The sequence below is a fragment of the Pelodiscus sinensis genome, chromosome 14, assembly GCF_049634645.1.
Source record: "Pelodiscus sinensis isolate JC-2024 chromosome 14, ASM4963464v1, whole genome shotgun sequence".
Taxonomy (NCBI): Eukaryota; Metazoa; Chordata; order Testudines; family Trionychidae; genus Pelodiscus; species Pelodiscus sinensis.
The window spans coordinates 31,093,607-31,120,872 of record NC_134724.1 but is presented as its reverse complement, the minus strand read 5'-3'; the positions used below and the strand labels follow the sequence as shown (position 1 = coordinate 31,120,872).

The following is a 27,266-nucleotide window of genomic DNA, read 5'->3' as shown; positions in this document are numbered from 1 at the left end:
CCGGGCCGAGTTTCCTTATTACCCGGAAGGGCCCCTGCCAGTGGGCTAAGAGCTTGGACTCCCCACTAGGCAGCAATAGTAGGACTTGCTCGCCCGGTTCGAACTCCCTCACCTGCGCCTTTTTATCGTTGTAGGCCTTCTGCCCTTCTTGCGCCTTTTCTAAGTTCTCTTGTGCCCGGCCCGCCAGGGCATGGAGGGTCCCCCTCAATTTCTGTACGTACTGGGCCGCCCCCAGGGCGGGAGAGACCGACGTTTCCCAGCCCTCCTTTACAAGGTCCAAGATTCCCCGCGGTCGCCGCCTGTATAACAACTCAAAGGGGGAGTACCCGAGTGATGCCTGTGGTACCTCTCTGACGGCGAACTTCAGTGCCAGGAGCAGCTTATCCCATTCCCGGGGGTCGTCCTGTGAGAACTTCCGGAGCATCCATTTCAGCGTGCGGTTGAAGCGCTCCACAAGCCCATCGGTCTGGGGATGGTATACCGACGTCCGGAGCTTCCTAATCTGCAAGACCTTACACAGTTCCGTCATAACCTTAGAAGTTAAGTTCGTCCCCTGATCCGTCAGTAACTCTCTGGGCAGCCCGACCCATGAGAATAACTTGACCAATGCCTCTGCTATGGCGGGGGCCGTGGCTCTTTACAGGGGCACTGCCTCTGGGCAACGGGTGGCATAGTCCACGATGACCAGGATGTAACTGTGCCCGCGCCCTGATTTCTCGAGCAGTCCTACCAGGTCCAATGCCACCCGTTCAAAGGGGGTCCCCACCACGGGCAGGGGAACCAGGGGAGCCGGCGGGACCCGGGTCCCGGACGTTCTTTGGCACTGTGGGCAGGAGCTACAGAAATTCTTAATTTCCTGGTACACCCCGGGCCAATAGAATCTCTGGAGTACCTTCTGCTGGGTTTTCTCCGTGCCCAGGTTTCCGGCCCACGGGTGCTCATGGGCCAATTCCAGGACCTTCCATCGGTACGGCCTCGGAACCAGGAGCTGCCATCTTTCCTCCCCGGGAAGTTCCCTGGAGACACTCGGTACAGGCGGTCGTCTCTTACCTCGAATCGGGGCCCGTCCGGCTGGTTGGGCAGGTCTTCTCCTGGCTGCTCCCTAGTGGTGCGCACCTGCTCCCAGGCTGCCCGTAAGGTGGGGTCCTCCCATTGCTGTGTGAGGAAGTCACCTTCCTCTACCTCGAGGCGGGTGTCGACCGGTGTCCCTGCCGATGGGGCCGTCGCTGGCATGACCCCCCCCCATCCTGCTCTCCTTGGGCTACCAGGGTCCCCTGCCCTGCTTCTGGCTCCGGTCTGGGATTCCTCCCACTGTTCCACTGCCCCAGGAGTCGTTTCAGGCCGGGCCAATCCCATCCCAGCAGGAGCGGGTATGCTAATTTAGGGCCGACGGCGACTACGCATTCCCCTTCCAGCTCCCCATCCCCTATCCGTACCCAGGTCGTAGGGTAGTAGTGGATGTCCCCGTGGACGCACCAGAGGGCTACAGGCGCGCCCCGGGTCCGCACCGGGTGTATCACGTCCCTCCGGACAATGGTCTGCCTGCACCCCGAGTCGAGTATGGCCTCCACTGGGTTCCCGTTAACCCACAGCCTTTTAATTACCTGCGCCGCGCTTGCTGCCCTCCTGTCCGGGCCTCCCGCGTGCCTCTGCCCAAGGGTGCAGTCCATCAGGGTGCAGTCCCTCTTGTAATGGCCCTCCTGGCCGCACTGATAGCAAACTACCTTCGGGGCCCCTTCGGGCGGTGGGGTTCCCGGCCCTGTCTCGGTCACCCGATCCATCTTGGCTTCCCCGCCCGGTCGGCTCCACTGGGGTGCCAGCCTCCTCACCGGGAGGGGCCCCAGGGAGCTCCCGGATCCTTCCCCTGCACGCTGGGCTCCCGCGGGCTTTGTCGCCCCGGCCTCACTCCTCCGGGGTTCTCCTGGGGTCCCCGTAGCTCCTTTCCCCTCCGGCCCCTCCGCGGCTAAATAGTGCTCCATAAGGGTTACCACTTCGTCTAGGGTCTCCGGAAGATGTTGCCGCACCCACTGCTGCCCCTCCGCAGGGAGGATACGGACGTACTGCTCCAATATCACTAGGTCGGCCACCTGGACCCCCGTCTTAGTCTCGGGTTCGAGCCACCTCATCCCCGCTTCCTTTACCCGCTGGGCCACGGCTCGTGGTCGCTCGCAGGGGTCGTATTTAGCATCGCGGAACCGCCGGCGGTGGGTCTCCGGGGTGACCCCCAGCTGATCCAAAATTGCCTCTTTAACTTTGAAGTAGCATAAGGCATCACTGGCGGACATCCCCCGGTAGGCCAGCTGGGCCGGCCCCGACAAATAGGGCGCGAGGAGGGTAGCCCAATGTTCTGGCGGCCATTTCGCGGTGGTGGCCACCCTCTCGAACGTCACCAGGAAGGCCTCCGGGTCGTCATCCGGCCCCAATTTAGTGAGCCGTATGGGTAGTTGAGTGCCGACCTCCCCTCCGGCCCCTACGGCCGCCCCGGGTACCGTCACCGGCGCCCTTCGCGCCATCTGCTCCTGTCGCTCCTGGAACTGGTTGAGGAGCTGTTGCGGCGCCTGCATCTGCTGCTGCTGCTGCACTTTTTGGGTCTCCGTCCACCACTCCAGGATCTTGTTTGCCTCCATCGTCTCCTGGCAATCAACACCTCGTTAACTCTTCCCTCCCTATCCGGACCCCCGTTTCGGGGTCTATAGTGCCCACATTCTCCACCACGTGTAGGGGTTCACCCCCGTGCGGAAGGGCTTACGTCCACCCCCCTCAGTTGCCACTGTCATTAGCAACCCAATGCGCCTAGTCTCGCTTGGTTCAACTTGGCGGTTGGGGAAAGGGAGTCCGGGCCCGCCCTCTCTCCGGACCCCGACCCAGGGCCTTAAGGTCAGGGAAAGACTCCCCACCTAGCGGGGGGGGGTCAGGAACCCTAAACTCCCCCGCTCTCAGGGTCCGTGTCCCTGCCCTGGGCCACTTCTTCCCCCAGGTCCAATTGGCTCACCTGGGCTTCCCCTCCGGTCCTGCCCAGGGCCTCCAATACCGGCGTCCGCTCCCCGGCTCTTGGGGGGGTGCGTCTCCTCCGCGTCCCCCCTGCTCGCGGGCACACTGGGACCTTTTAAACTGCCCGCCGGGCACAGGCAGATGATGTCAGCCCCCTCGTCGGCCTCCGGCCCCTCCCCGGGCCGGCCTCCCCGTGACGTCTTCGCCACGTCTGCTTGTCCCCGCCCCCTCTCGGCGCGGCCTGCCGGCCCCGGCTCGTCACCCGGCCGGTGCGCCGGCCCCCCCGCTCGGGCTGCACAAGCCGCTCCGGGGGGTGAGCCTTCCCCCCGCGATCGCGGCATCCCGGCAGCTTCCGGGAGGAGCGGGGCTACCCCGCCACACCAAGTCAGTGAGTTCCTTGTTTTTTGCAGAAGCTCATTTGTTCTCAGGTCTCAAAGGGATTTTTCTACTCTCTCAGCATGACAAGATTCTCACATTCTCATGGTACCGATAGACCCCTACTTAGCCTCTGTCACTCACCATTGTGTGGTGATTTAATATGGCTGTTGTAGAAACAAAAATCTACCTCTAGTCTCTCTCTCTCCAAGGGTACGTCTACACTAGCACCCTCGATCGATCTAGGGAGGCTAATGAGGGCAACTGGAATTGCAAATCAAGCCCACGATTTAAATATCCCGCGCTTGATTTGCATGTTCCCAGCCGGTTGCCATTTTAGAAATTGACTAGCCCAAAGGAACTGCCCGCGTCTACACGCAGCAGTGAAACGAGATTCTGGAATAAAGCCCCTAAATCGAATTAGGTGGTAAACCTAATTCCACAAGGAATACCACCTAATTCGATTTAGGGCTTTATTCTGGAATCTCGTTTTACTGCCGCGTGTAGACGCGACAGTTACTTCGGGCTAGTCAATTTCTAAAATGGCAACCGGCCGGGAACATGCAAATCAAGTGCGGGATATTTAAATCCCAGGCTTGATTTGTAATTCTGATCACCCTCATTAGCCTCCCTAGATGGATCTAGGGGGCTAGTATAGACGTACCCTTAAATGGAATTTCATAAATGAAGTATCTAAAGTGTTATGGCATGTATGAAATCTTGATAAACATACTAATCGGAATAGCAAGAGCTTAGTGGAAGCAAAAATTTGACATTTGAGCATGGAACAGCATTAATGAGGCAGTCATTGCCTTTTTTCTATACTGAGCAGCATAAGTTCTGCGTGCAAAGAAGTAGCATCAGTTTTGAGAGAAACACATGGATGGAACCCTGTGCAGCTGTAGCAAAACATTTTGTTTTGTAGCCATAATTTGCTTGCTGTGAATGGCTTTTTAAATGTAAAGCCAAATGTAATTCCATGAAAAAATAAGAAAGCATCCTTCCTTCTGAAAATGATTAATGGAGAAATCCTTATTAATACAATGTTTTGCTCACCTCTCTGAAAGGCGTAAAGCTGCATGTGGAGAGGGAGCAAGTGTCCAGTGGGGATTATGTAGGTGTCTGAGCTGTAAAATTAATTGTGTCACTGCAGTGCTGTATGTATTTGCAAATTAATACCCATGACGTTAAGAATCAGTGCTATGGCAGAGCAGAAGAGACCTTTATTTTTAAAACTAAAGCTCTTGCATGCTCCTCTTTTTTCTCTACCTGTGACTACTGCAGACAACATTTCTGTAAATAATGATGACGCCAGTATTGCTCTTTAAGAAAATCTTATTTTCCCCTGGACAGCACAGATTATAGTACATACCTGCTTGTTGAACCCATGTCATCTCATGTGTTTAATGGTCAGACAGCAGGAAGAGGGCACCAGAGGGGTTTAGTGATGGACAGACAGTTGCTCAGCAACAGCATCAGTCAGAAGCAATACCCATGGTCCAGGCCTATTTTCAGAAGCAGAATAAATACCCACTGACTCATGAGTTATTGAAGCCATTCTTCTCAGAAAATCATTCACATATTAAATTCTTTGGTTTCATTTGCATTTCCTCTATCAAAATCTAAATAAGAATAAAATTTATGAGGTGACAGAATTATGGAGCTAATGCGGATTTGAGATGCAAACCACATGCTTTCTGGGCCAAATCCAGTTCTCCCTCACACCTCCATCTTGCCCCTTTTTACTCAAGTGAGTTTCATGGTGGATAAAAATAGCCTGAAATTTGGCCTGACATTCCTGACCTGAAAGGGCTGTGATTTTCTTTCACATTGAAATCAGGGAAGGGTATGCTGGCATTACTTTGCATATGCTGTTCCCCAAGTGCCTCCAGTTATAAGACCTTTAGTAATTAATGGGTTCTACAGCGTGGTTCCATAACCTTTTGATAAAGGATGTCAGGGTAAAAGCCATGTGGCATGTTACTACTGTACATCTGTCAGTTTCACTAGTTGAGGGTATGTCTACACTACAAAGTTAGTTCGAACTAACGGATGTGAGTTCGAACTAACTTTAATAGGTGCTACACTAGCGCTCCGCTAGTTCGAATTTGAATCGAACTAGTGGAGCGCTTAGTTTGAACTAGGTAAACCTCATTTTACGAGGACTAACGCCTAGTTCGAACTAGCTAGTTCGAACTAAGGGCTGTGTAGCCCTTTAGTTCGAACTAGTGGGAGGCTAGCCCTTCCCAGGTTCCCCCTGGTGGCCTCTCTGGGCACAACCAGGAAAACTCTTCTCCTCTCCCCCAGCCCCGGGCCCTTAAAGGGGTAGACTCTGGCCAGACGGCACTGGAGTCAGCCAGCCCTGCCAGGAGTCTCTGCCCTGAACCAGTGGCCCCACCATGAGCCAGGCAGCCAGTGCGAGTGACACGTCCCCTGCCCAGTCCCCCAGCACCCAGGGGCCAGCCAGGGGCCGTAGACGGCGCGCGGCCTCCTGGACTAGTGCAGAGGTCATGGACCTCATTGAGGTTTGGGGGCAGGCCCCCAACGTCCATGATCTCCGCACTAGGAGGAGGAATGCGGCCGTCTATGGGCGCATAGCGGCCGCCATGGCCACCAGGGGACACAGGCGCACCCAGGAGCAGGTGCGCATTAAAATTAAAAAGCTGCGCCAGGCGTACGCCAGGGCCACAAGAGGCGGCGCCACTGCAGGGGCTGCCACCTGCCCCTACTTCACTGCCCTCCACCAAGTCTTGGGGGGCAGGGCGGTCCGTGCCAGCCCGGGGGACATCGAGCCGGGACCAGAGGGCCCTGACCTGGGCACACCGGAAGGGTCACCGCCAGCAGCGTCGTCCAGGGAGACTGTACCAGGTAAGTAGTTTGAATTAAGTAGTTCGGGGGGGGAGGTGGCAGGGAGACCAGGGACCGCGCGCGTGGGCCATGTCTTCCACGGATCACGCAGACACCTGTGCACGTGCGAGCACGTGCCATGCCACCCTTGGGCAGGTGGCTCCAGCTGCGTGACACCCAGGGGCCATTGCCCAATAGGCACATGCTTGTGCAAAGAGACGTGACATGCTCCCGACCCCGGGGCAGGACCCAGCAGGATGATTTCCCTTCACATGTCCCCTCTACACGGAGGCAGGGGACATCTCCCCTTCCCCCCCACCGCCCCGGCCACACTATACATGGCACAGGGACATGGGTGCGGTCTTGGGGCAGCTTCCAGTCCCGGGGAGAGCCAGACATCCTGACCATGGCCTCTGTACAAGCACAGCGGCTGTGACGGTGCAGGACATGGTCACCCTCACGTTGCGGAGTTGGGGAGGGGGCTGGGCATCATCCTCTGCGTCCCCAGGGAGAACTGACCCCTTCTCTTCTTTCTCTACAGCTGCACCAGCTGCTCGTACCGGGCGCACCACCCTGCCCGGGACATGCTCCCGCACCCGCGGCCTGCACTACTGCCAGCACGGAGCAGGAATACTGGGACCAGCACCTTGGGGCCCTGCAAGCCGTGCACCGCACACTACGGTCGTGGATGCAGGAAGACCTGCAGGTCCGCCACGAGCTGCTGTCTGAGCTCCGAGGGCTGAGCACCAACCTGCAGCTCCTGCTGCAGAGCATGGTGCCCCGTGCTGATCCCGCACCAGCTGTCCCCCCAACTGCTGTCCCTCCTCCCACTCCTGCTCCCCCTCCCACCTCTCCCTCCTCAACCCCCACAACCTCTTCCTCAATGTCCACACCCCCCACCTCAACCTCCGCACCCTCCACGCCATCCCCCCGGGGACGCCGAGGCCCCCTCCCTCGCTGTACTGGGAGGCGGTCGGCCCGGCGAGACCCCCACCCCTGATCCTTCAGTTTCCCCACCCCCTCCTTTCCCTTGCTTCCCCCTTTCAGCTCCCTCCTCCCAGTTTTCCCCCTCCCCTCTCCCAGCCTCTCTCTTCCCCTCTCCCACCTCCTTTTCCCAGTTTCCCCGAGTTTTGTTAAATAAACAGAGTTTCTATTTTTGAACACATGTGTCCTTTATTTTGTACATCAATAAGAAGGGGGGCTAGGGAAGGGTAAGTGGAAGGAGGTGAGGGAGGAATGGGGCACGAGCCCCCGATGGGGAGGACTGAGCTGGCTCTGTGGGTTTCTGGGGGTGGAAGCTCTCCTGCAGCCCCCCGATTGTCCCCTCTCCCCAGATGGCAGCATACGGCAAGTGCAGCCGGGCTGATGGCCGAGTGGTGTGATGTGCCCAGTGTGGGTACTCCGGGCAATCCAAGCCAGGACTGGTTTTCAAGCGGGGCACCGCTTAGAACTGTCTGTCCGGGGTGGGGGTCGGGACCCTTTAAGCGCAGCCCTCGGCTAGCCTGAGACAGCATCTCCACGCTCTAAGTCCTCCTCTGATGCCCTGCCGGCACTGCTTCCGGCCATCCTTAAGCCCTGTTCAGAGTCCACTCAATGTGGACTTGCTAGTTCGAATTAGCAAAACGCTAATTCGAACTAGTTTTTAGTTCTAGATGCGTTAGTTCGAACTAGCTTAGTTCGAATTAACTAATTCGAACTAAGTTAGTTCGAACTAGCGCTGTAGTGTAGACGTACCCTGATATTCTATTCAGTATGTGATGTTTCTTTATAGGATGATCTGTTTAGTAGGTATTTGTAATGAGCCCTGCAGAATTTATCAGGTTGCTGGATGTTTTGGGGGAAATAATTAGCTGCTCAGTTGCTTCATCTATTAAAATTTAGGAGATTGTCAACTTAACATTATTGTTTAGAACACACAAACCTGCCATTGAAATTCAAACCTTAGCCATAATTAACTTCTCTAACTGTCCCAGGTAGGCTGACATGCTTCTCCAAGATTGCATTATTTATAATTGACAGTGTTTCCGTGACAGGTGCATGACAGGGCCTTAGATTGCTTTGCCAAACAGCCTCTGTACTGACATTCAGAAGGCGACAGCCTGAGGAGGCACAAAGAGAGGGACTCATTGGAAAATGCCGCTGTTTGAGCTTTGATTGACAGAGATGCCAGGAATATATTGTCAGGTGAAATCCAAGGAGCGCTGGTATGCACTTGTGGCCAGAACCATGGTGTGTGCTCCTGTGGAGGGTTCTTTCAAAACAGAATTAAGTGCGAGTTCTCACATAGGAGAATAAAATTGCTGAGTTTTTAAAGCCAAACTGCTTGTCTCTGCAACGCTGCAAAAATAAATGACTTACAAGCAAAAATATGTTGATACCAGCAAATTGTTCAAAGAGCTTCTTCTTATCACTTTCGTGGACCAGCTCATTGTGATGCTTACCAGGGATACCTAGGTGCTAAGGCTAAGGCACCTCAATACCACTTGCTCTTTGTATGAGGAAGCCTTGTCTTTAGGTCGGCTTTCTGACTCTATGGGGAATACTAATACTTGCCTCTTGGCAACACTGTCCCTCTACAGATTAGCGATTGGCTGCTCCAAGTTGCAAACCCACCAGGCACCTTCTGGCACACCCAGTCTTTGGCCCACTGGCCACTCTCACAATATTTGCAAAATGCATCATCAGCTTGTCTCTAGAGGAGGGATACAGGGGATCTCTTGGAACTCATAGCTATCTGAGGATGGTCCTTTGATCTTTTTCATTAAGAGAACACCTGATGATTATTTTTCCTTGTTGATTTTGGAATCTTTTAATTGGCCTCTGGAACCTTGTGTACATAGGCTTACACTGTGAGACACACAATGACCAGATAGGGAAATACGCTTGTCTTCTGGAAACACATTTAGGGTATATCTAGACTACATGCCTCTGCTGACAGAGCCATGTAAATTAGACATACTGACATAGTCAATGAAGCAGGCATTTAAATATCCCCCGCTTCATTAGAATAAAAATGGCCGCCGCATTGTGCTGGCTCAGCTGTTTGGCGGCACAAAGCAGCAGTCAAGATGGGGATCAGTCGGCAAAGAAAGCCTCTGTCGACCGATCCTGTAAGGAAAGCCTTGTTGACCGATCCCCGTCTTGACTGCCGCTTTGTGCCGCCAAACAGCTGAGCTGGCACAACGCGGTGGCCATTTTTATTCTAATGAACCGGGGGATATTTAAATTCCCGCTTCATTGACTATGTTAGTATGTCTAATTTACATGCCTCTGTCAGCAGAGGCATGTAGTCTAGACATACCCTTAGTCTTGATTCAAAATCATGAGATGGAGTATTAACCATTTCCCTTGAAATGGCCGAAGGTTGCTTTAGTGTGCATGCCATTTGAATAGAACGAGTTTGTGATTCTGCCTATGTTTACATATTGTTCTACCATTTTAAGGGATTGGGGAATAAATGTCACAGTTTGAAAAGTGTTACACTTCCATATAAGTACTATAAGATTATCAAAAGGGATGCTGCCAGGTTGAGATTTTTGGAAAATCTGTCTATTTCATCAGGTGATTGTGGGAGTTGCTGTACACTGAGTTTTAAAAATCCAGCCTTAAATACACACAATTCATATGTGTATGTGATGGTATGTGCGATAGCTTGGAATGTCTTGGAAGTGGAGAGGAAGAATGTGTCTAGTATCTTATCTTACTCACTGAACTCCTGTGCACAGCAACTGGAAAATACTTCTGAATAAAGTTTGGTGGATAATGGAAAAAATTAGAATAATTCATTTAAAGCTGCTATTACACTTGTCAAATACTGTTCAACCAGTTCTGCTCATATCTGGTAGGTCTAGGAAACCTTTCCTGAGGAGAAGGTTATGTATAAAATGTGCATTTTGGAAAGAAATTAAGAATAGATTATCAAGAGTATATACTGCGACTATGTAATGGCCATTCAGGGTATGTCTACACTACAAAGTTAGTTCGAACTAACGTCTATTAGTTCGAACTAACTTTCATAGGCGCTACACTAGTGCTCTGTTAGTTCGAATTTAATTCGAACTAACGGAGCGCTTAGTTCGAACTAGGTAATCCTCATTCCACGAGGATTAATCTTAGTTCGAATTTACTAATTCGAATTAAGGGCTGTGTAGACCCTTAATTTGAACTAGTGGGAGGCTAGCCCTCCCCAGGTTTCCCTGGTGGCCACTCTGGCCAACACCAGGGAAACTCGTATGCCCTCCTCCCAGCCCCGGAGCCCTTAAAGAGGCACGGGCTGGCTACGGTGCCTGTGCCAGGTGCAAGCCTGCCAGCACCCAGTCAGCAGACCCTGCACCTGGCACGGATTGAGCCACCCACCCGATGCCCCCCAGCCCTCCCCCTCTTCCTGGGACCAGGCTGACGGCTCCCGGGAGCTTGCCCGGGACCGCAAGAGGCGGGCACCCGCCTGGGCTAGTACAGACATCGTGGACCTCATCCACGATCTCCACACTAGGCACAGGAAAGTGGCCAGCTAGGGCAGGAGAGCTGCCAGCCTGGCCACCAAGGAGCAGGTGTGCATGAAAATCAAGGGGGTCCACTGAGACCCCCAACCCTGAGCCCTGAGCTTATAATGGCCATCCTGGGTCAGACCAAAGGTCCATCTAGCCCAGTAGCCTGTCTGCCGACAGTGGCCAACCCTCGGGACCCTGGAGGGGATGGACCGAAGACAGTGACCAAGCCATTTGTCTCGTGCCATCCCTCTCCAGCCTTCCACAAACCTTGGCCAGGGACACCACTCCTACCCCCTGGCTAATACCACTCCATGGACCCAGCCTCCATGACTTGATCTCACTTCCCTTTAAACTCTGTTCTAGTTCTAGCCTTCACAGCCTCCTGCAACAAGGAGTTCCACAGGTTGACTCTGCTTTGTGAAGATTAACTTTCTGTTACTAGTTTGAAGCCTGCTACCCATTCCTTTCCTTTGGTGTCCTCTAGTCCTTCTTTATGGGAACTAATGAAGAACTTTTCTGTATGCACCCTCTCCACCCAACTCCTGCTTTTAGAGACCTCTATCCTGTCCCCCATCCGTCTCCTCTTTTCTAAGCTGAGAAGTCCCAGTCTCTTTAGCCTCTCTTCATATGGGACCTGTTCCCAACCCCTGATCATTTTAGTTGCCCTCCGCTCTCCCAGCCTCTCTCTTCCCCTCTCCCACCTCCTTTTCCCAGTCTCCCCCAGTTTTGTTCAATAAAGACAGATTCCATTTTTGAACACAATTGTCCTTTATTTTGTACATCAAGAAAAGGGGTTAGGGAAGGGTAAGTGGAAGGAGGTGAGGGAGGAATGGGGTACGAGCCCCCGATGGGGAGGACTGGGCTGGCTCTGCTGGCTTCTGGGGGTGGAAGCTCTCCTGCAGCCCCCCAATTGCCCACTCTCCCCAGATGGCAGCCTGCGTCAAGTGCAGCCGGGCTGATGGCCGAGTGGTGTGATGTGCCCAGTGTGGGTACTTCGGGTACTCCAAGCCAGGACTGCTTTGCACGCAGGGCACCCCTGAGAACTGTCTGTCCGGGGTGGGGGTCGGGACCCTTTAAGCGCAGCCCTCGGCTAGCCTGAGACAGCATCTCCACTCTCTATGTCCTCCTCTGATGCCCTGCTGGCACTGCTTCCGGCCATCCTTAAGCCCGGTTCAGGGTCCACTTAATGTGGACATGCTAGTTCGAATTAGCAAAACGCTAATTCGAACTAGTTTTTAGTTCTAGACGCGTTAGTTCGAATTAGCTTAGTTCGAATTAACTAATTCGAACTAAGTTAGTTCGAATTAGCGCTGTAGTGTAGACATACCCTCAGAGAGTAATAACACAAATTATTAAAAGAGGATACAGGAGAGAGACCAAGATGACTGGGGAGTATCCTTGGTGAGGGGGAGTACTTGAATATTGTCCAGCAGTGGAGAACTGAATGTCAACAATGTGTATTGACCATCTTTTTTTTTTTAACTCCTCATTTGCTCTCTGGCATGGTTACCTCAGTTACATCCTGTTATAAACATAGGAAGAAACTGATATCTAGAATACCATCACATAGTAACTGTTGGCAGACATGACTTCTTGATAGCAACCCCAATGTATAAGAATAACTCTTCTGATCTAATAAATTATCACAATTTTTTGTCTATTTTCTACAGCTGTTGCACTTTGCATATTCCTGCTCAGCATCTCTCTCTCTCTCTCTCTTTAATCTGATGATTTAGAATACAAAGTACTTTTCTAAGCAAAGACTTAATTTCTGTGTGATCCATACAACATCATGCTGGGTTCTAGTAGAGTGACTGGGCTGCTGCTCTCTGCTTACCACAATCTCAGCACTTCAGTGGCATCTGAATTCTGTATCCTTGTCAAAATACACCCCCCAAGATTTAGCAAAAAGCGTAACCGTAGGTGATTTTATTATTCAACACCATCTCCCCCAGAATACCACCTGACAAATCTTTAGTGGATTTTTAAAGGCATAACAATTTCTTTAATGATATGGGATGAATGAAGGTTGAAATACTAAGGCATGACAGAAACTCAAAATCCTCATCCAATCCTGTAGATCATTATAATGATTTATTGATCTCCTTCAAATTTGTATTTTAAGATCTCTAGTATTTTGATTGAATTGTTTGTCTCTTTTTATATATACATAAACAGCCTATGTTGATATTCTGCAAATGTTGTCATGTGAAGGTAGTTTTGTGTGGATGTATTCCTGGAGATTTCATCATATGATATCAAAATTAATGTTTTCAATTAAAGATTTCCTGGAGACTCCAGGGCAATCCTGGAGGGGTGGCAACCCTACCTAAATGTCTTTAATAAAGCTGATCTCATCCTGCTAGTTGGAGCAGAGGGAGGCTGGGACCCACAGCACTGACCCTTGGGCCAAAGTGTGTCACCAGGGAAACATCTTCATGAAGCATGTAAAGGAGGCTCTTCCCTCTCAGAATCTGGCCTATATACATCGTGTCACCCATAGCTGGTGTGGGCTTCCCTGGTCATTATGGAGTGCTGTTGGCACACTTTAGGCAGTACATTGGAATAGCGTATCTAATTATAGAAAGAGTAGACATGGGGCCAGCCTTATTCTTACACAATCTAAGCACTACAAAGACAGCCAACAACTGAGTCTGAAGTCTCTATTTCTGTGGAAATTAGTCTGGAAAGTTATAAACTTTAAACATATGCAGAAATTATGCTTAACCCTGTCATTTGTGAAAAAAGTGGGGATTCATAGTTGTATTGGAGTCTTTCAACTCATATAGAGCCTTTCATCTCTAGGGCCATGTCTACACAGCAGGGCTAAACTCAGAATAATCTATGCAACTTGACCTATGCTGATTTTGACTTTTGGCACTGTCTACACAGCAGTTATTTTGAAATAAAGCACTCTTCTCCTGACTTTTCTTACTCTTCATACACTGAGGGTTATAGGAGTTGGAGTAAGAAGCCTGTTATTTCAAATTTATTTCGAAATAATGGCCTTGCTATATAGTTGTGCACTAAGTTATTTCAGAATAACGCTGCTGTGCAGACAAAGCCTTGGTGACTGAAAATCCAGCTGAGGTCTGAAGACAAAAAGTTGTTGCCATTTGCAATTTAGTAGCCTGTTGCATGAATTGTTGAGGTCAGGTCAGTCTTTAGTGGACACCATTAGCACCACCCTGGCTGACAGTCTCATCAGAGAAGTCAGTGACCATAGTGAATGGACTTAGGCTGTCTTGCCTAGAGGTGCTTCCTCCCGGATGCAGCTGCAGAGCAGTGTGGGGGAAGCTTTCATTTTCACTGCTTGTGCCAGGCATGTCCTGTGGTGAAAAGAAGCATTTGATTTCCAGTGTTGATCCATAAGCAAGTTCCATGATCACTCAAATAATTTTTTTTTAATGTGGAGAGCCTGTTCGGTTTGTTTCTAGTTTGGTTCTTGGGATGGGGTAAACCCCCCAGCATTTTAATATGATAGATTTCCCTGGACTTGGAAATTCTCTTCAGATTTTTTTCCCCTGAGTCTGTCTGTTTAGGTCATAGACCTATTTGGGTTTTAGGTCAATCTGGGAAGTATTTAACCTTAATTTTAATCTTTAAAATGAATTGGCTTAATAAAGACTTTTTGCCTATAACTTACAATATGGGTTCAGGATAGAAAAATGGTTTTTAACTAGGAGCAGAGAACGTTGGACTTCTTTATTTCTGAGTATGAAGGGAAATCATCTTCTAAGGATCTTGAACAGGAATCTTTGCATCATATTGGGCTTCTGGGGCACTCTACCTACCCACAACTACCTTGCAGTTGAGAACTGACAAGTGAACATACACTACACTGTTTTAATGCAGCTGCAGGTTCTAGTTTTTCTGCTAAAACACCAATAAAAAACATTTTAAGACAAGAAAGTTAGGGCTGATTTGCTAATGAAGATTGTTGCCAAAGGGAAACAGTCTCTCGTACTTTGGCAGGAGACTATATGGCTGTGTCTAGACTACATGGCTCCATCGATGGAGCCATGTAGATGAGGGTTGTAGGCAAAGGCAATTGAAGCCGTGATTTAAATGATTCATTTAAATTTACATGGCTGCCACGCTGAGCTAACAAACAGCTGATCAGCTGTTTGTCAGCTCAGCGCGCTAGTCTGGACGCTCCCCTGCCGACATCAAAGCCCTTTGTCGGCAGCCCCATTATTCCTCGTGGGATGAGGTTTACCGGGGCTGCCAACAAAGGGCTTTGATGTCGTGAGGGGAGTGTCCAGACTAGCGTGCTGAGCGGACAAACAGCTGATCAGCTGTTTGTCGGCTCAGCGCGGCAGCCATGTAAATTTAAATGAAGCCGCGATCATTTAAATCACGGCTTCATTTGCCTTTGCCTACAACCCTCATCTACATGGCTCCATCGATGGAGCCATGTAGTCTAGACACAGCCATATAGTCTCCTGCCAAAGTATGACTCCAACCATGGAATAGTTGGGAGGAAAGAACTCCTGATATGATTTTCCTATATATCCACAAGAAGCAACAAATTTAGCCTCATTTTTTCATTATAGTGCTGGTTAATAAACATATCGACAGCTTTGTGGACATGACTGGTTGGAGGTACTATAGGCTATGTGTATAATTAAAGACCTGACCAGAGGAGGAGACCACAGTGAAGAAGTTCTAGTTATTTTGAGAACCATCATTGAGAGCCTGTTAGCAAAAGCAAAAAATGATCACCTCCAGAAAGTATTCCCCATAGTCATTCTACCTTTTTCATCCTGTGCAGCACAGCAACTCTTGAAAGGTTTTGAATTAGCTTTAAAAGCTGGGAGCTGACAGATGTGACAGATTAATAGCCGCTCCTATATATTCAGAAAAAGCAGAAACGGCATAACGTATGGTCAATTTAGAGACCACCTGTTGCTTGACTGAGAGAGTAACTCAGGCCCTTGTTTATTTGCATAATACAGAGAAGCTAGAGAGCCCAATACAGGACAGGTGGCTGTTGTGATATCGATGGTGGGCAAGACTTACTGAATATGAAATTAAGGATTCTTTGTAAACAACCAGAGCAAACCAGGTTGCAAAAGAATGAGGCTCATCATTCTGCTTTGATCTATATAAAAGGGGAAAAAAAAAGATTAGGCAGATTGCCCTTGTTTCCTCCCAGTTTAGCAAAGATGATCCTCATTCAGCTAACTAGAGGCTTAGCTTACCTATTTAGTATTTATATAGTCAAGTTTACAATTAACATTTTCTTCCTATTCTGCCTAATTGAGATGAAGGAAATTATTGTGCACCTAAAATAATGGGTTGCATTTTGAGTTAATGTTGGTAAAACTACCATGTAAACATGTCTCCATTTGTGATACGGTTATTTATGAAGTCTCCCTGTTTAATGTTGACAGGTGCTTTTAACATTTTTTTTCTGAACCTGACAGCAAGTATAGCCTTTATTACCACAACTTTTGAAGTTTGAGCTCTAGTTAGGGCATATATTTCTCCTGATGATAGACCATAAGAAGGACATTCATACAAGCATCTGTTTATAGGTTGGCTCATACAGCCAACATTACAGTGCCCTTTAAAGCATTGGTTATAGTGTTCGCTTTTCATGAATATATAGTGGTGATAGTAAGGTGTAACTCATTAACTCTGTCTACTCAAATAAAATTGCTTTCCATGGGCTAAGGAAATATATCTTTGTAACTGAAAGGAAAATGTCTCAACTGAAGTGTTGAATGAGAAGTGACAATCTCTTTCTGTTTTTACAAAAAATTTTCTGTCTTAAAGACTTCTCTGATACATGCTGGCTATATCTCTGAGTCACTTTGTTTCCCTCTAATGTTAAACTTTCATAGCTCTCATTTGGTACTCAACACCTAAACCAGAAGTGGGCAACCAGATGCGGCCTCCGGCTTGCCTTAATCTGGTCCCTGAAGTTCAGCATTGGGGAGCCAATGCTGGTGTTCCAGCCCCCCTGCAACCCACCCACCGGGCTGGAGCACCCAAAATCTATTAGCCTGGGTTCTCCTAGGCTCTGATGTGTGAGGGGAACGTGAGGAGTGTCTTTCTCTTTCTCAGTCAGGAACTTCTCACTTGTGTGTGGACCTGTAGGGGATCCACCCCCGGAGAGGGGCTCAAGTTCGCCCCCTCAGTTATCAAAGTCAATTGTAACCCGCTGTGACTCGCTTCGCTAGGCTCCGCTCAGCGGTTGGGGGAAGGGGGTCCGGGCCCGCCCTCGCTCCGGACCCCGACCCAGGGCCCTAAGGTCAGGGATAGGCTCCCTACCTAGCGAGGGGGGTCGAAAACCCTAAACTCCCCCGCTCTCAGGGTCCACGTCCCTGCCCTGGGCCACTTCTTCCCCCAGAACCAATCGGCTCACCTGGGTGCTCCCTCGGCTCCCACCCAGGGCCTCCAACACCGGCCTCTGTTTCCCGGTCCTTGGGGGGGGAGCGTCTCCTCGGCGTTCCCCCCTCTGGCTGGCTCACGGCCGCCTTTTAAATGGCCCGCCGGTCGCAGACAGATGATGTCCGTGCCTTCATCTGCCTGTGGCCCCTCCCCGGGCCGGTCATCCTGTGACGTCACAAAGACGTCACCCCGCCCCCGTCTACGTCCGGCGCTATCTGCCGGCCCTGGCTCGTCACCCGGCTGGGGGGTCAGCTCCCCCGTGCTAGACCCGTGGGCGGCTGCCTGTGCTGCGCCGGGGGGTGAGCCCTCCCCCCATACTTGCGGCGTCCCGGCGGCCCCTATCACCCCTGCCGGCCCCGGCTCGTTCCCCGGCCAGTGCGCCGGCTCCCCCGCGCTGAGACCGCGGGCGGCTGTTTGTGCTGCGCCGGGGGGTGAGTCCTCCCCCCCTACCCGCGGCATACCGGCGGTTTTCGGTAGGGGCGGGGCTACCCCGCTACACGCCTTCCCCCTTAAGTCTGGCGCCCCACTCGCCGTCTCTGTTTCCGGATTTTCGGCTACGCGGGACAGCCAGTCTGCGTTTCCGTTGTTGGTCCCCGGACGGTGCATGACCCGAAATGGGTATGGATGCAGGCTGAGATACCACCGCAGAATCCGTGGGTTGGTGTCTTTCATCTGCTGCATCCACTGCAATGGGGCATGGTCCGTTACCACGGTAAATTTGTCACCTACGAGAAAGTACCTTAGTGAGTCAATAGCCCATTTGAGGGCCAAGGCCTCCTTTTCCACTGTCGCGTACCCCCTCTCCCGAGGGAAGAGTTTGCGACTTAGATAGAGGATGGGATGTTCCTCTCCCCCCTCCTCTTGCGTCAACACCGCTCCCAGTCCCACTTCGGATGCGTCCGTCTGAAGGGTGAAGGGCTTATTAAAATCCGGTTGAGCTAGTACTGGGGCGCTTACCAGTCGGCCTTTCAGCTCTCAAAATGCGTCATCACAGGTTGGGGTCCACCTTACCCTTTCTGGTTGCCCTTTTCGTGTAAGGTCTGTAAGGGGCGCCACTAGCGAGGAAAAGTTAGGGATGAACCGCCTGTAATAACCTGCCAGACCCAAAAACTGCCACACCTTCCTTTTCGTAGTTGGGACAGGGTGGTCCCGTACAGCTTGAACTTTGTCCACTAAGGGTTTGAGCTTCCCCCTCCCCACGGTGTATCCTAGATATGACACTTCGGCCCTCCCAAATTGACACTTCTTTGGGTTAGCCGTAAGTCCTGCCTTCCTCAGGGCTCCTAATACGTTCGCTATATGGACTAAATGCTCCTCCCAGGACTCGCTGAATATCACAATATCATCAATATATGCTGCCGCGTAGTCCTGGTGGTCTCGCAGGACCTGGTTCATGAGTCTTTGGAACGTGGCTGCGGCCCCGTGCAACCCAAACGGCATGTTCCTGAATTGATATAACCCAAAAGGGGTGGCGAACCTGGGCCTCGGGTGAGAGCGGGATCTGCCAGTACCCTTTGGTAAGATCGAGGGTTGACAGGTAGGTGGCTCTACCCAGGCGTCCCAGTAGTTCGTCTATACGGGGCATGGGGTACGCATCGAACCTTGAGATCGCGTTGACTTTGCGGAAGTCGATACAGAACCTTGTCGACCCGTCCGCCTTAGGTACTAATACAATGGGGCTTCGCCACTCGCTGCGGGATTCTTGTATCACCCCCCACTCTAGCATGGGCTGGAGTTCCTCCTTCACCGTGCCCCATAATTTCCGTGGGAGGGGGCGCATGTTATCTCTCACCACTCTGTCGGGTTCTGTCTCGATCTCGTGCTGCACCAGCGGGGTCTGCCCGGGTCGGCTAGTCAATACTGGCCTGAACTAGTCGAGGAGGTGGCGTAGCTGTTCTTGCTTCGGGCCCGGTAGCTCCTCTCCGATCCTCACTCCCTCGATTTTTACTTCTGGTTCCCCCCACGGACCCAACTCGATATCTGTGTCTCGGGGTTCGATTAGGAGGGCCTCCCGCGGGTGCCACTTCTTCAAGAGATTTACATGGTAAATTTGAGTGTCCCGTCGGTTACTGTCCACCCGTATTTCATAGTCTACCGGGCCCAGCCTCCTTATTACCCGGAAGGGCCCCTGCCAGTGGGCTAAGAGCTTGGACTCTCCACTGGGCAGCAACAGGAGGACTTGCTTGCCTGGTTCGAACTCCCTCACCTGTGCCTTTCTATCGTAGTAGGCCTTCTGCCCCTCTTGTGCCTTTCCTAGGTTCTCTCGTGCCCGGCCCGCCAGGGCATGGAGGGTCCCCCTCAATTTTTGCACATACTGTGCTGCCCCCAGGGCAGGAGAAACCCTCCTTTACGAGGTCCAAAATCCCCCGCGGCCGCCGCCCGTATAATAACTCGAACGGGGAATACCCAAGTGATGCCTGCGGTACCTCTCTGACGGCAAACATCAGTGCAGGGAGTAGCTTGTCCCATTCCTGGGGGTCGTCTTGGGCGAACCTCTGGAGCATCCCTTTTAGCGTGCGATTGAAGCGTTCTACCAGTCCGTCAGTCTGGGGGTGGTACACCGACGTCCGGAGCTTCCGAATCTGCAAGGTCTTACACAGCTCCGTCATAACCTTAGAAGTTAGGTTCGTCCCCTGGTCTGTCAGTAGCTCCCTGGGCAGCCCAACCCACGAGAACAGCTTAACCAACGCCTCTGCTATAGCGGGGGCCGTGGCTCTTTTCAGGGGCACCGCCTCTGGGCAACGGGTGGCATAGTCTATGATGACCAGGATGTAACTGTGTCCCCGCCCTGATTTCTCGAGCGGTCCCACAAGGTCCAATGCCACCCGTTCGAAGGGGGTCCCAACCACCGGCAGGGAGACCAGGGAGGCTGGTGGGACCCGGGTCCCAGATGTTCGTTGGCACTGTGGACAGGAGTTACAGAAGTTCTTAACCTCCTGGTACACCCCCGGCCAATAAAATCTCTGGAGGACCTTCTGTTGGTTTTTTTCTGTGCCCAGGTGTCCGGCCCACGGGTGCTCGTGGGCCAGTTCCAGGACCTTCCATCTGTACGGCCTCGGGACCAGCAGCTGCCATCTCTCCTCCCCGGGCAATTCCCCCGGTGACACTCAGTAAAGGCGGTCGTCTCTTACCTCGAACCGGGGCCCGTCCGGCAGATTGGGCTGGTCTTCTCCCGGCGGTTCCTCCGTGGTGCGCACCTGCTCCCAGGCTACCCGTAAGGTGGGGTCCTCCCATTGTTGTGTGAGGAAGTCTCCCTCCTCGACGTCGAGGCGGGTATGGCCCGATGTCCCTGCCGTCGAGGCCACCCTTGGGACAGCTTCTTCCCCCTCCTGCTCTCCTTGGGCTACCAGGGTCCCATGCCCCGCGTTTGGCTCTTGTCCGGGACTCCTCCCACTGTCCCACTGCCCCAGGAGACGTTTCAGGCCGGGCCAATCCCGTCCCAGCAGGAGCGGGTATGCTAGTTTCGGACCGATGGCAACTATGCAGTTCCCTTCTAACTCCCCATCCCCTATCCGTACCCGGGTCGTGGGGTAGTAGTGGATATCCCCGTGGACGCATCGGAGGGCCACTGGTGTGCCCCGGGCCCGCACTGGGTGTATCACGTCCTTCCGGACGATAGTCTGCCCGCACCCCGAGTCGAGTATGGCCTCCACCGGGTTCCCATTAACCCACAGCCTTTTGATTACCTGTGCCGTGCTGGCCGCCCTCCTGTCCGTGCTTCCCGTGCGTCTCTGCCCGAAGGTGCAGTCCATCAGGGTGCAATCCCTTTTATAATGGCCCTCCTGGCCACACTGATAACAAACTACCTTCGGGGCCTCTTCGGGCAGTGGGGTGCCCGGCCCCGTCTCCATTGCCCGGTCCACCTTGGCTTCCCCGCCTGGTCGGCTCCACCGGGATGCCAGCCTTCTTGCCGGGAGGGGTCCCAGGGAGCCCCCGGATCCTTCCCCGATACGTTGGGTGCCCCCAGGCTTGGCCATCCCTGTCTCACTCCGTCGGGGCTCTCTTGAGGACCCCGTTGCTCCTTTCACTTCTGGACACTCGGCAGCCAAGTAGTGTTCCATGAGGGTCACCGCATCGTCCAGGGTTTCTGGGAGGTGTCGCCGTACCCACTGCTGCCCTTCCGCCGGCAGGATACGGACGTACTGCTCCAATATCACTAGGTCGGCCACCTGGACCCCTGTCTTAGTCTCCGGCTTGAGCCATCGCATCCCTGCTTCCTTTACCCGCTGGGCCACGGCTCGCGGACGCTCGCGGGGGTCATACTTGGCCTCGCGGAACCGCCGGCGGTGGGTCTCCGGGGTGACCCCTAGCTGATCCAGAATTGCCTCTTTGACTTTAAAGTAGGACAAGGCGTCATTGGCGGACATCCCCCGGTAGGCCAGCTGGGACGGCCCTGACAAATAGGGCACGAGGAGGGTAGCCCAATGTTCTGGTGGCCATTTCGCGGCGGTGGCCACTCTCTCAAATGTCACCAAAAATGCCTCTGGGTCATCGTCCGACCCCAATTTCGTGAGGCGTATGGGTAGTTGGGTGCCGACTCCCTCGCCCCCTCCGGGTCCTCCCGCTGCCCCGGGTACCGTCACCGGTGTCCCTCGCGCCATTTGCTCCTGCTGCTCCTGGAACTGGTTGAGGAGCTGTTGTAGCGCCTGCATTTGTTGCTGCTGCTGCACTTTCTGAGTCTCCGTCCACCATTCCAGGATTTTATTTGCCTCCATCGTGTCCTGGCAATCAACACCTCGTTAACTTTTCCCCCTCACCCAGACCCCCATTTCGGGGTCCGCAGTGCCCACATTCTTCACCATGTGTAGGGGATCCACCCCCGGAGAGGGGCTCAAGTTCGCCCCCTCAGTTATCAAAGTCAATTGTAACCCGCTGTGACTCGCTTCGCTAGGCTCCACTCAGCGGTTTGGGGAAGGGGGTCCGGGCCCGCCCTCGCTCCGGACCCCGACCCAGGGCCCTAAGGTCAGGGATAGGCTCCCTACCTAGCGAGGGGGGTCGAAAACCCTAAACTCCCCCGCTCTCAGGGTCCACGTCCCTGCCCTGGGCCACTTCTTCCCCCAGAACCAATCGGCTCACCTGGGTGCTCCCTCGGCTCCCACCCAGGGCCTCCAACACCGGCCTCTGTTTCCCGGTCCTTGGGGGGGGAGCGTCTCCTCGGCGTTCCCCCCTCTGGCTGGCTCACGGCCGCCTTTTAAATGGCCCGCCGGTCGCAGACAGATGACGTCCGTGCCTTCATCTGCCTGTGGCCCCTCCCCGGGCCGGTCGTCCTGTGACATCACAAAGACGTCACCCCGCCCCCGTCTATGTCCGGCGCTATCTGCCGGCCCCGGCTCGTCACCCGGCCGGGGGGTCAGCTCCCCTGTGCTGGACCCGTGGGCGGCTGCCTGTGCCGCGCCGGGGGGTGAGCCCTCCCCCCATACTTGCGGCGTCCCGGCGGCCCCTATCACCCCTGCCGGCCCCGGCTCGTTCCCCGGCCGGTGCGCCGGCTCCCCCGCGCTGAGACCGCGGGCGGCTGTTTGTGCTGCGCTGGGGGGTGAGTCCTCCCCCCCTACCCGCGGCATACCGGCGGTTTTCGGTAGGGGCGGGGCTACCCCACCACAGGACCGCAACTGATTTTTCTGTGGGTCAGTAGCCCCCATGTAGGGATAACATATCCATGTATTGAAAATGATTCCCCAAAATGGAAGTGACTCCCCATAATTTGTTCCCCACAACTTAAAGTGTTTAGATTTATTATTAATTCTTATTCTTATTATTATTTGTTAAGATTGTTAAATGTTTAGATTTATTATTATTATTGTCCCTTTAGAATATAACTTAGAACTGTTAAGAATATAATCCTATGTAGCCAGAAACAGCCCCCCCCCTCTGTGCTCCAGGGCATGCTCAAGCTTGTGCAAGGGGCTGCTTGAAATTGACATTGCAAAGATACATTGTAATAATGCATTGTCAAACCACTAACTCTGCTATGGGAGCCAAGCCCTGTAATTGACTAAGGGCATTGTTACTTAATTGACGCCTGTTCTCTTTAAAACATTGTAACTTTATTCAGCACTCAAAGAATGTTTTAAGCAATACCACCCAGAAACTTTTTGTAACTACAACTCTGATATATATAAAGTTATTATTATACAAAAATATTGTATGGGAAACATTAATTAGGGAATGTATGTAAGAGAGAGAGTGCTTGGATGATGAGTGAATGGTTCTGAGAGGTGCCAGCCTGAGAATACAGCAACAAAGGGCTGAAGAAGGCGTCAGGTGCCAGTGCAACCAAAAGGTGTCAAGTGGAGAAGACCAAGTACTGGAGGTCCACCCGATGAGATCACTGACGAGCACCTGGCAGCCACCCTGGAGACATCAGCATGATGCAGCAATTTCCATAGACTGGCATGGGAAGAAATTCCTATAAGAACTGGACTAAAAAACTATGGAGTCAGAGTCCAAGGTTCTGCTGCCAGTGTATAAGGGTTTAAGTAGTGTTAGGAATAAGTAGTTAAACAACGTTGTTTGCTTCTATCTTTTCTTTATTTTTTTATTATTATCTTTACAATAAATGTGGCTTTTTGCCTTATCCCCCTCATAAGATCCTGCTTGCTTTTATTTGGTACAACACCCAACCCAAAAAAGGTTCCCCCTAAACACGATGCTCTGAAGAAGTTTTGAAATATAGAGGGCCCAACTTTGATTTAATTTACCAGTGTAATTCTACTGACTCAAATACATCCTCTCATGTCAATACTTTCCTACTGTGAATAAACCATAGAAATCATACAGCCATAGAAATGTAGGGCTGGAAGGTACCTCAGGAAACCATATAGTACATTCCCCTCACCCTCAAGTATGTCTTGGTCCACAGAGTAGACCTGAGAAAACCCTAGGAACTCTTTTGTAAAATGCCCAGACAATCACTGTGCCAGAAACTGGGGTCTAAGTGTTGCAATCCTTGATATAGGAGTTAAATTTTAATACTTGATGCACTTTCATCAGCAGTGCATGCAGGGGATGTTCCTGTTAGCCCATGTTGCAAAATCTCTGAATCCTTGCAAACTAGCACAGCCTGAACCTCCTGAACCAAAGCTAGATGTTGCCAATGCAGCAGAGGCTGTGTGGAAAACATGTTTGGAGCTCAGTGTCATGTCACTTTGGAAGACAAACTGTCTGCATAGGCAAGTGACTGGCTCTTAATCCAGCCATAGCTAGGTAGTTCTCCATGCAACTAGTTTTTTTCAACCACAGTTCATACCTAGTTCTGTTTAGTCTGGTGTTGCAATGCAATGGTCTTTGTTGCAAAGCATTGCCGCATGATGTAGGCTGGGATTCTTCACTCCTGTGGGATTTGTCCTCTGAGCATTTTAAAGTCCACGAGAGGTGGGTGCCCAAATTCTTTTAGTGCATTTGAAATATCTGCTCTAAATGTAATGTAGCTCACTAGATATTGTGGGCAGAATCTGAACCAAACACACTGTGCATTTATGTTTTCATCCATCAATATCTTGTGGAGCTAGGGAAATAATCACAAGAGATACAAGAGTTGCATAAACTGTGAAGAAAATTAAGCTATACAGGCAGTCCCCAGGTTACATACAAGATAGGGACTGTAGGTTTGTTCTTAAGTTGAATTTATATGTAAGTCGGAACTGGTACATATTGTAGGGGAAACTCTAGCCAAACATTTCTCCAGAGCTCAGTTTTATTCTCCCACACCTCACTTCCCTCAGTCTTTTATTCTCAAGCTGAGGTGTCTGCTGAGAAAAGCCGCTCTGCGTCTCCCTGGTCTGCTGGGGGGAGGAGGGGCGCTAGCTTCGTGTCTCCCTGGTCTGCTGGGGGGAAGCAGCTAGTGCGGGGTTGCCTCACCCTGTTTGTAAGTAGGGATCCGATGTAAGTCGGATCCATGTAACCCGGGGACTGCCTGTATTTGCAAAGGGTAGGAAACATGAAAAGAGTTTGATTGTGTAGTTATCAATTATTTGTTTGCATTGGGATACATGCATATATCAAAACCTTAGCTGATACTAGTTTCCAATACTAATGTCTTGCCTTTAAGGCAGTAAGTGACCTACTTCTTGCTATATACTCTTTGGTTAGATGCTTTAAAAAGTAGGTCATACTTATTGAAGTGCATTTGCCTTTGACCATCAGTAAACTTTTCAATATATTTGTGCTAGGCCTTTTGCCTCATTGTGAAACTGAATGACTCCCAGAAGAATGGACATGCTAGCATTTAATAGAATCATAGAATCCTAGGGCTGGAAGAGACCTCAGGAGGTCATCAAGTCCAGCCCCCTGCCCAAAGCCGTACCAATCCCAAATAAATCATCCCAGCCAGGGCTTTGTCAGGCTGAGACTTAAAAATCTCTAGCATGGCAATTCCTCTGCTGGACCCTCTCCAATGCGTTCACATCCTTTCTATAGTGGGGGCCCAGAATAGGATGTAATACTCCAGATGTGGCCTCACCAGTGCCGGATAAAGGGGAATAATCACTTCTCTATATCTGCTGGCAATGCTCCTCCTAATGCAACCTAATAATCCATTCATCTTCTTGGCTACAAGGACACACTGTTGACTCATATCCAGCTTCTCACCCGCTATAATCCCCAGGTCCTTTTCTGCAGAACTACTACTTAGCCATTTGGTCCCCAGCCTGTAACAATTCTTGGGATTCTTCTGTCCCAAGTGCAGGACTCTGCCTTGTTGTTGTTGAACCTCATCAGATTTCTTTTGGCCCAATACTCTAATTTGTCTAGGTCACTCTGGATCCTATCCCTGCCCTCCAATGTATCTTCCTCTCCTCCTAGCTTAGTGTCATCTGAAACATACTGAGGGTGCAATCCATCCCCTCATCCAGGTCATTAATAAAGTTGTTGGACAAAACCGGCCCTAGTACCAATCCTTGGGGCCCTCCACTTGAAACCGACCACCAAACAGACATAAGACACCATTTCCTCTTCACCTAAGTTGGGCTTCTCATATCTTATCAAGCAATAGAAAGTCACCTGTACCTTTTGGCTGTGGAGACACAATACTAGATAGAAAAATTAAAGAAGGACGTTGAGACTTGATAAATTGCAAAAATACTAATTTAACTGAAGAAATAAGTCTTGGTGGCTTTTGTGCTGCATATATTATGATGGAGACTACAATATAAAACTTATTACATGCGAGGCATATGTAAAAGAAGCACAGACGGCTCAAACATTTAAAGCTTTGTTCTTTGGTCATTAAGTTCCTGTTGAATTCAAGTGGCCTCGCTATTTGGTCTGATTATTCTAAGCACAATCAATTCAAAGCACTGAAAGGGGATGTCAATATTTTGTCACTTGCTGTTATTTGTAGGTAAGTAACTATTTTTATACATTTGGCTCATCTCTAGATGCTAGGCATGGCACAAGGGGATACTTGAACTCCTTACAGTTAGAGATGTTCCATCCATAGGAGGATTTGGGATGGCTGCCCTGGGCCGGGGGGGGGGGGGGGGCGGGAGGGGCATGGCTGCTACCTCAACCATCCTTTGGATGGGCCAAACGCAGGGTGGAAGCAGAGGTCATCCTGCCCCACCCCCAACTCCGTGGCAGCAGGGACAAGAGCTGGGCTCCCTGTCTCAGCCCACTATATGTAGCATCTCTGCAGCAGCAGAAAGCAGAGTGCCCTGGCCCCACACTGGCTCCTGATGTGTGACCTCTGCTGTTGCCTGGCCCCCAGTAATCCCCTGGTTTGTGTCACATGGGGATGGGAGCAAGAGGGCACAGCAGGTGTGGGAAGGGGCTGGGAGGAGAAGGGTGGAGCAGGAATGGGGGTAAAGCAGAAGTCAGGGCCTGCAGGGGAGTTGTTCCAGGCCCTGCCCCCCCCCCGGCCCCCAGAGATGGCCCTGCTTGTGATGCTGCCACCTGTGGTTAGAAAGATCTCTGCACACGTGCTCATCAAGCCATCTTTTTCACCTCTTTCAAACCTCTAAGAACTCCCCCAGCCATGCAGCCTGCAACATATGCAGAGTTCCCTCTAGTCTTTTCCATCCATGTGCAGAATAATTTGTATGTGCACTGAGGCACGTGTGAACGTTCACCCCCAATAGAAACAAAAAGCCTGGCTGCGAGTGCTCTGCTAGTCAACTGGGCAGCAGAGAACACTGGTCTTGTGCATCTTCTGCCCCCATCGTCTCTCCC

General features: G+C 51.6%; 1 protein-coding gene and 1 long non-coding RNA gene across 3 annotated transcripts in view; both read right to left on the bottom strand.

Moving 5' to 3' along the window:
• Window positions 1-18,724, bottom strand: part of LOC106731692 (uncharacterized) — a 38,621-nt gene extending 19,897 nt beyond the window's left edge. For both annotated transcript variants that reach the window (XR_012895796.1, XR_012895797.1), the window contains exons 1-3: window positions 18,060-18,724; window positions 17,077-17,827; window positions 4,739-4,871 (exon numbers count right to left, since the gene is read on the bottom strand). This is a non-coding gene — a long non-coding RNA (uncharacterized LOC106731692). The remainder of the gene's footprint in view (window positions 1-4,738; window positions 4,872-17,076; window positions 17,828-18,059) is intronic.
• On the bottom strand, window positions 657-3,144 carry LOC142818329 (uncharacterized). The gene is made up of 2 exons (XM_075897347.1): window positions 2,993-3,144; window positions 657-2,633 (listed from the first exon to the last, which is right to left on the bottom strand). The coding sequence occupies exon 2, from the start codon at window positions 2,625-2,627 to the stop codon at window positions 1,179-1,181; it is 1,449 nt and encodes a 482-aa protein (XP_075753462.1). The 5' UTR covers window positions 2,628-2,633; window positions 2,993-3,144; the 3' UTR covers window positions 657-1,178.
• Window positions 18,725-27,266: the final 8,542 nt, after the last annotated feature.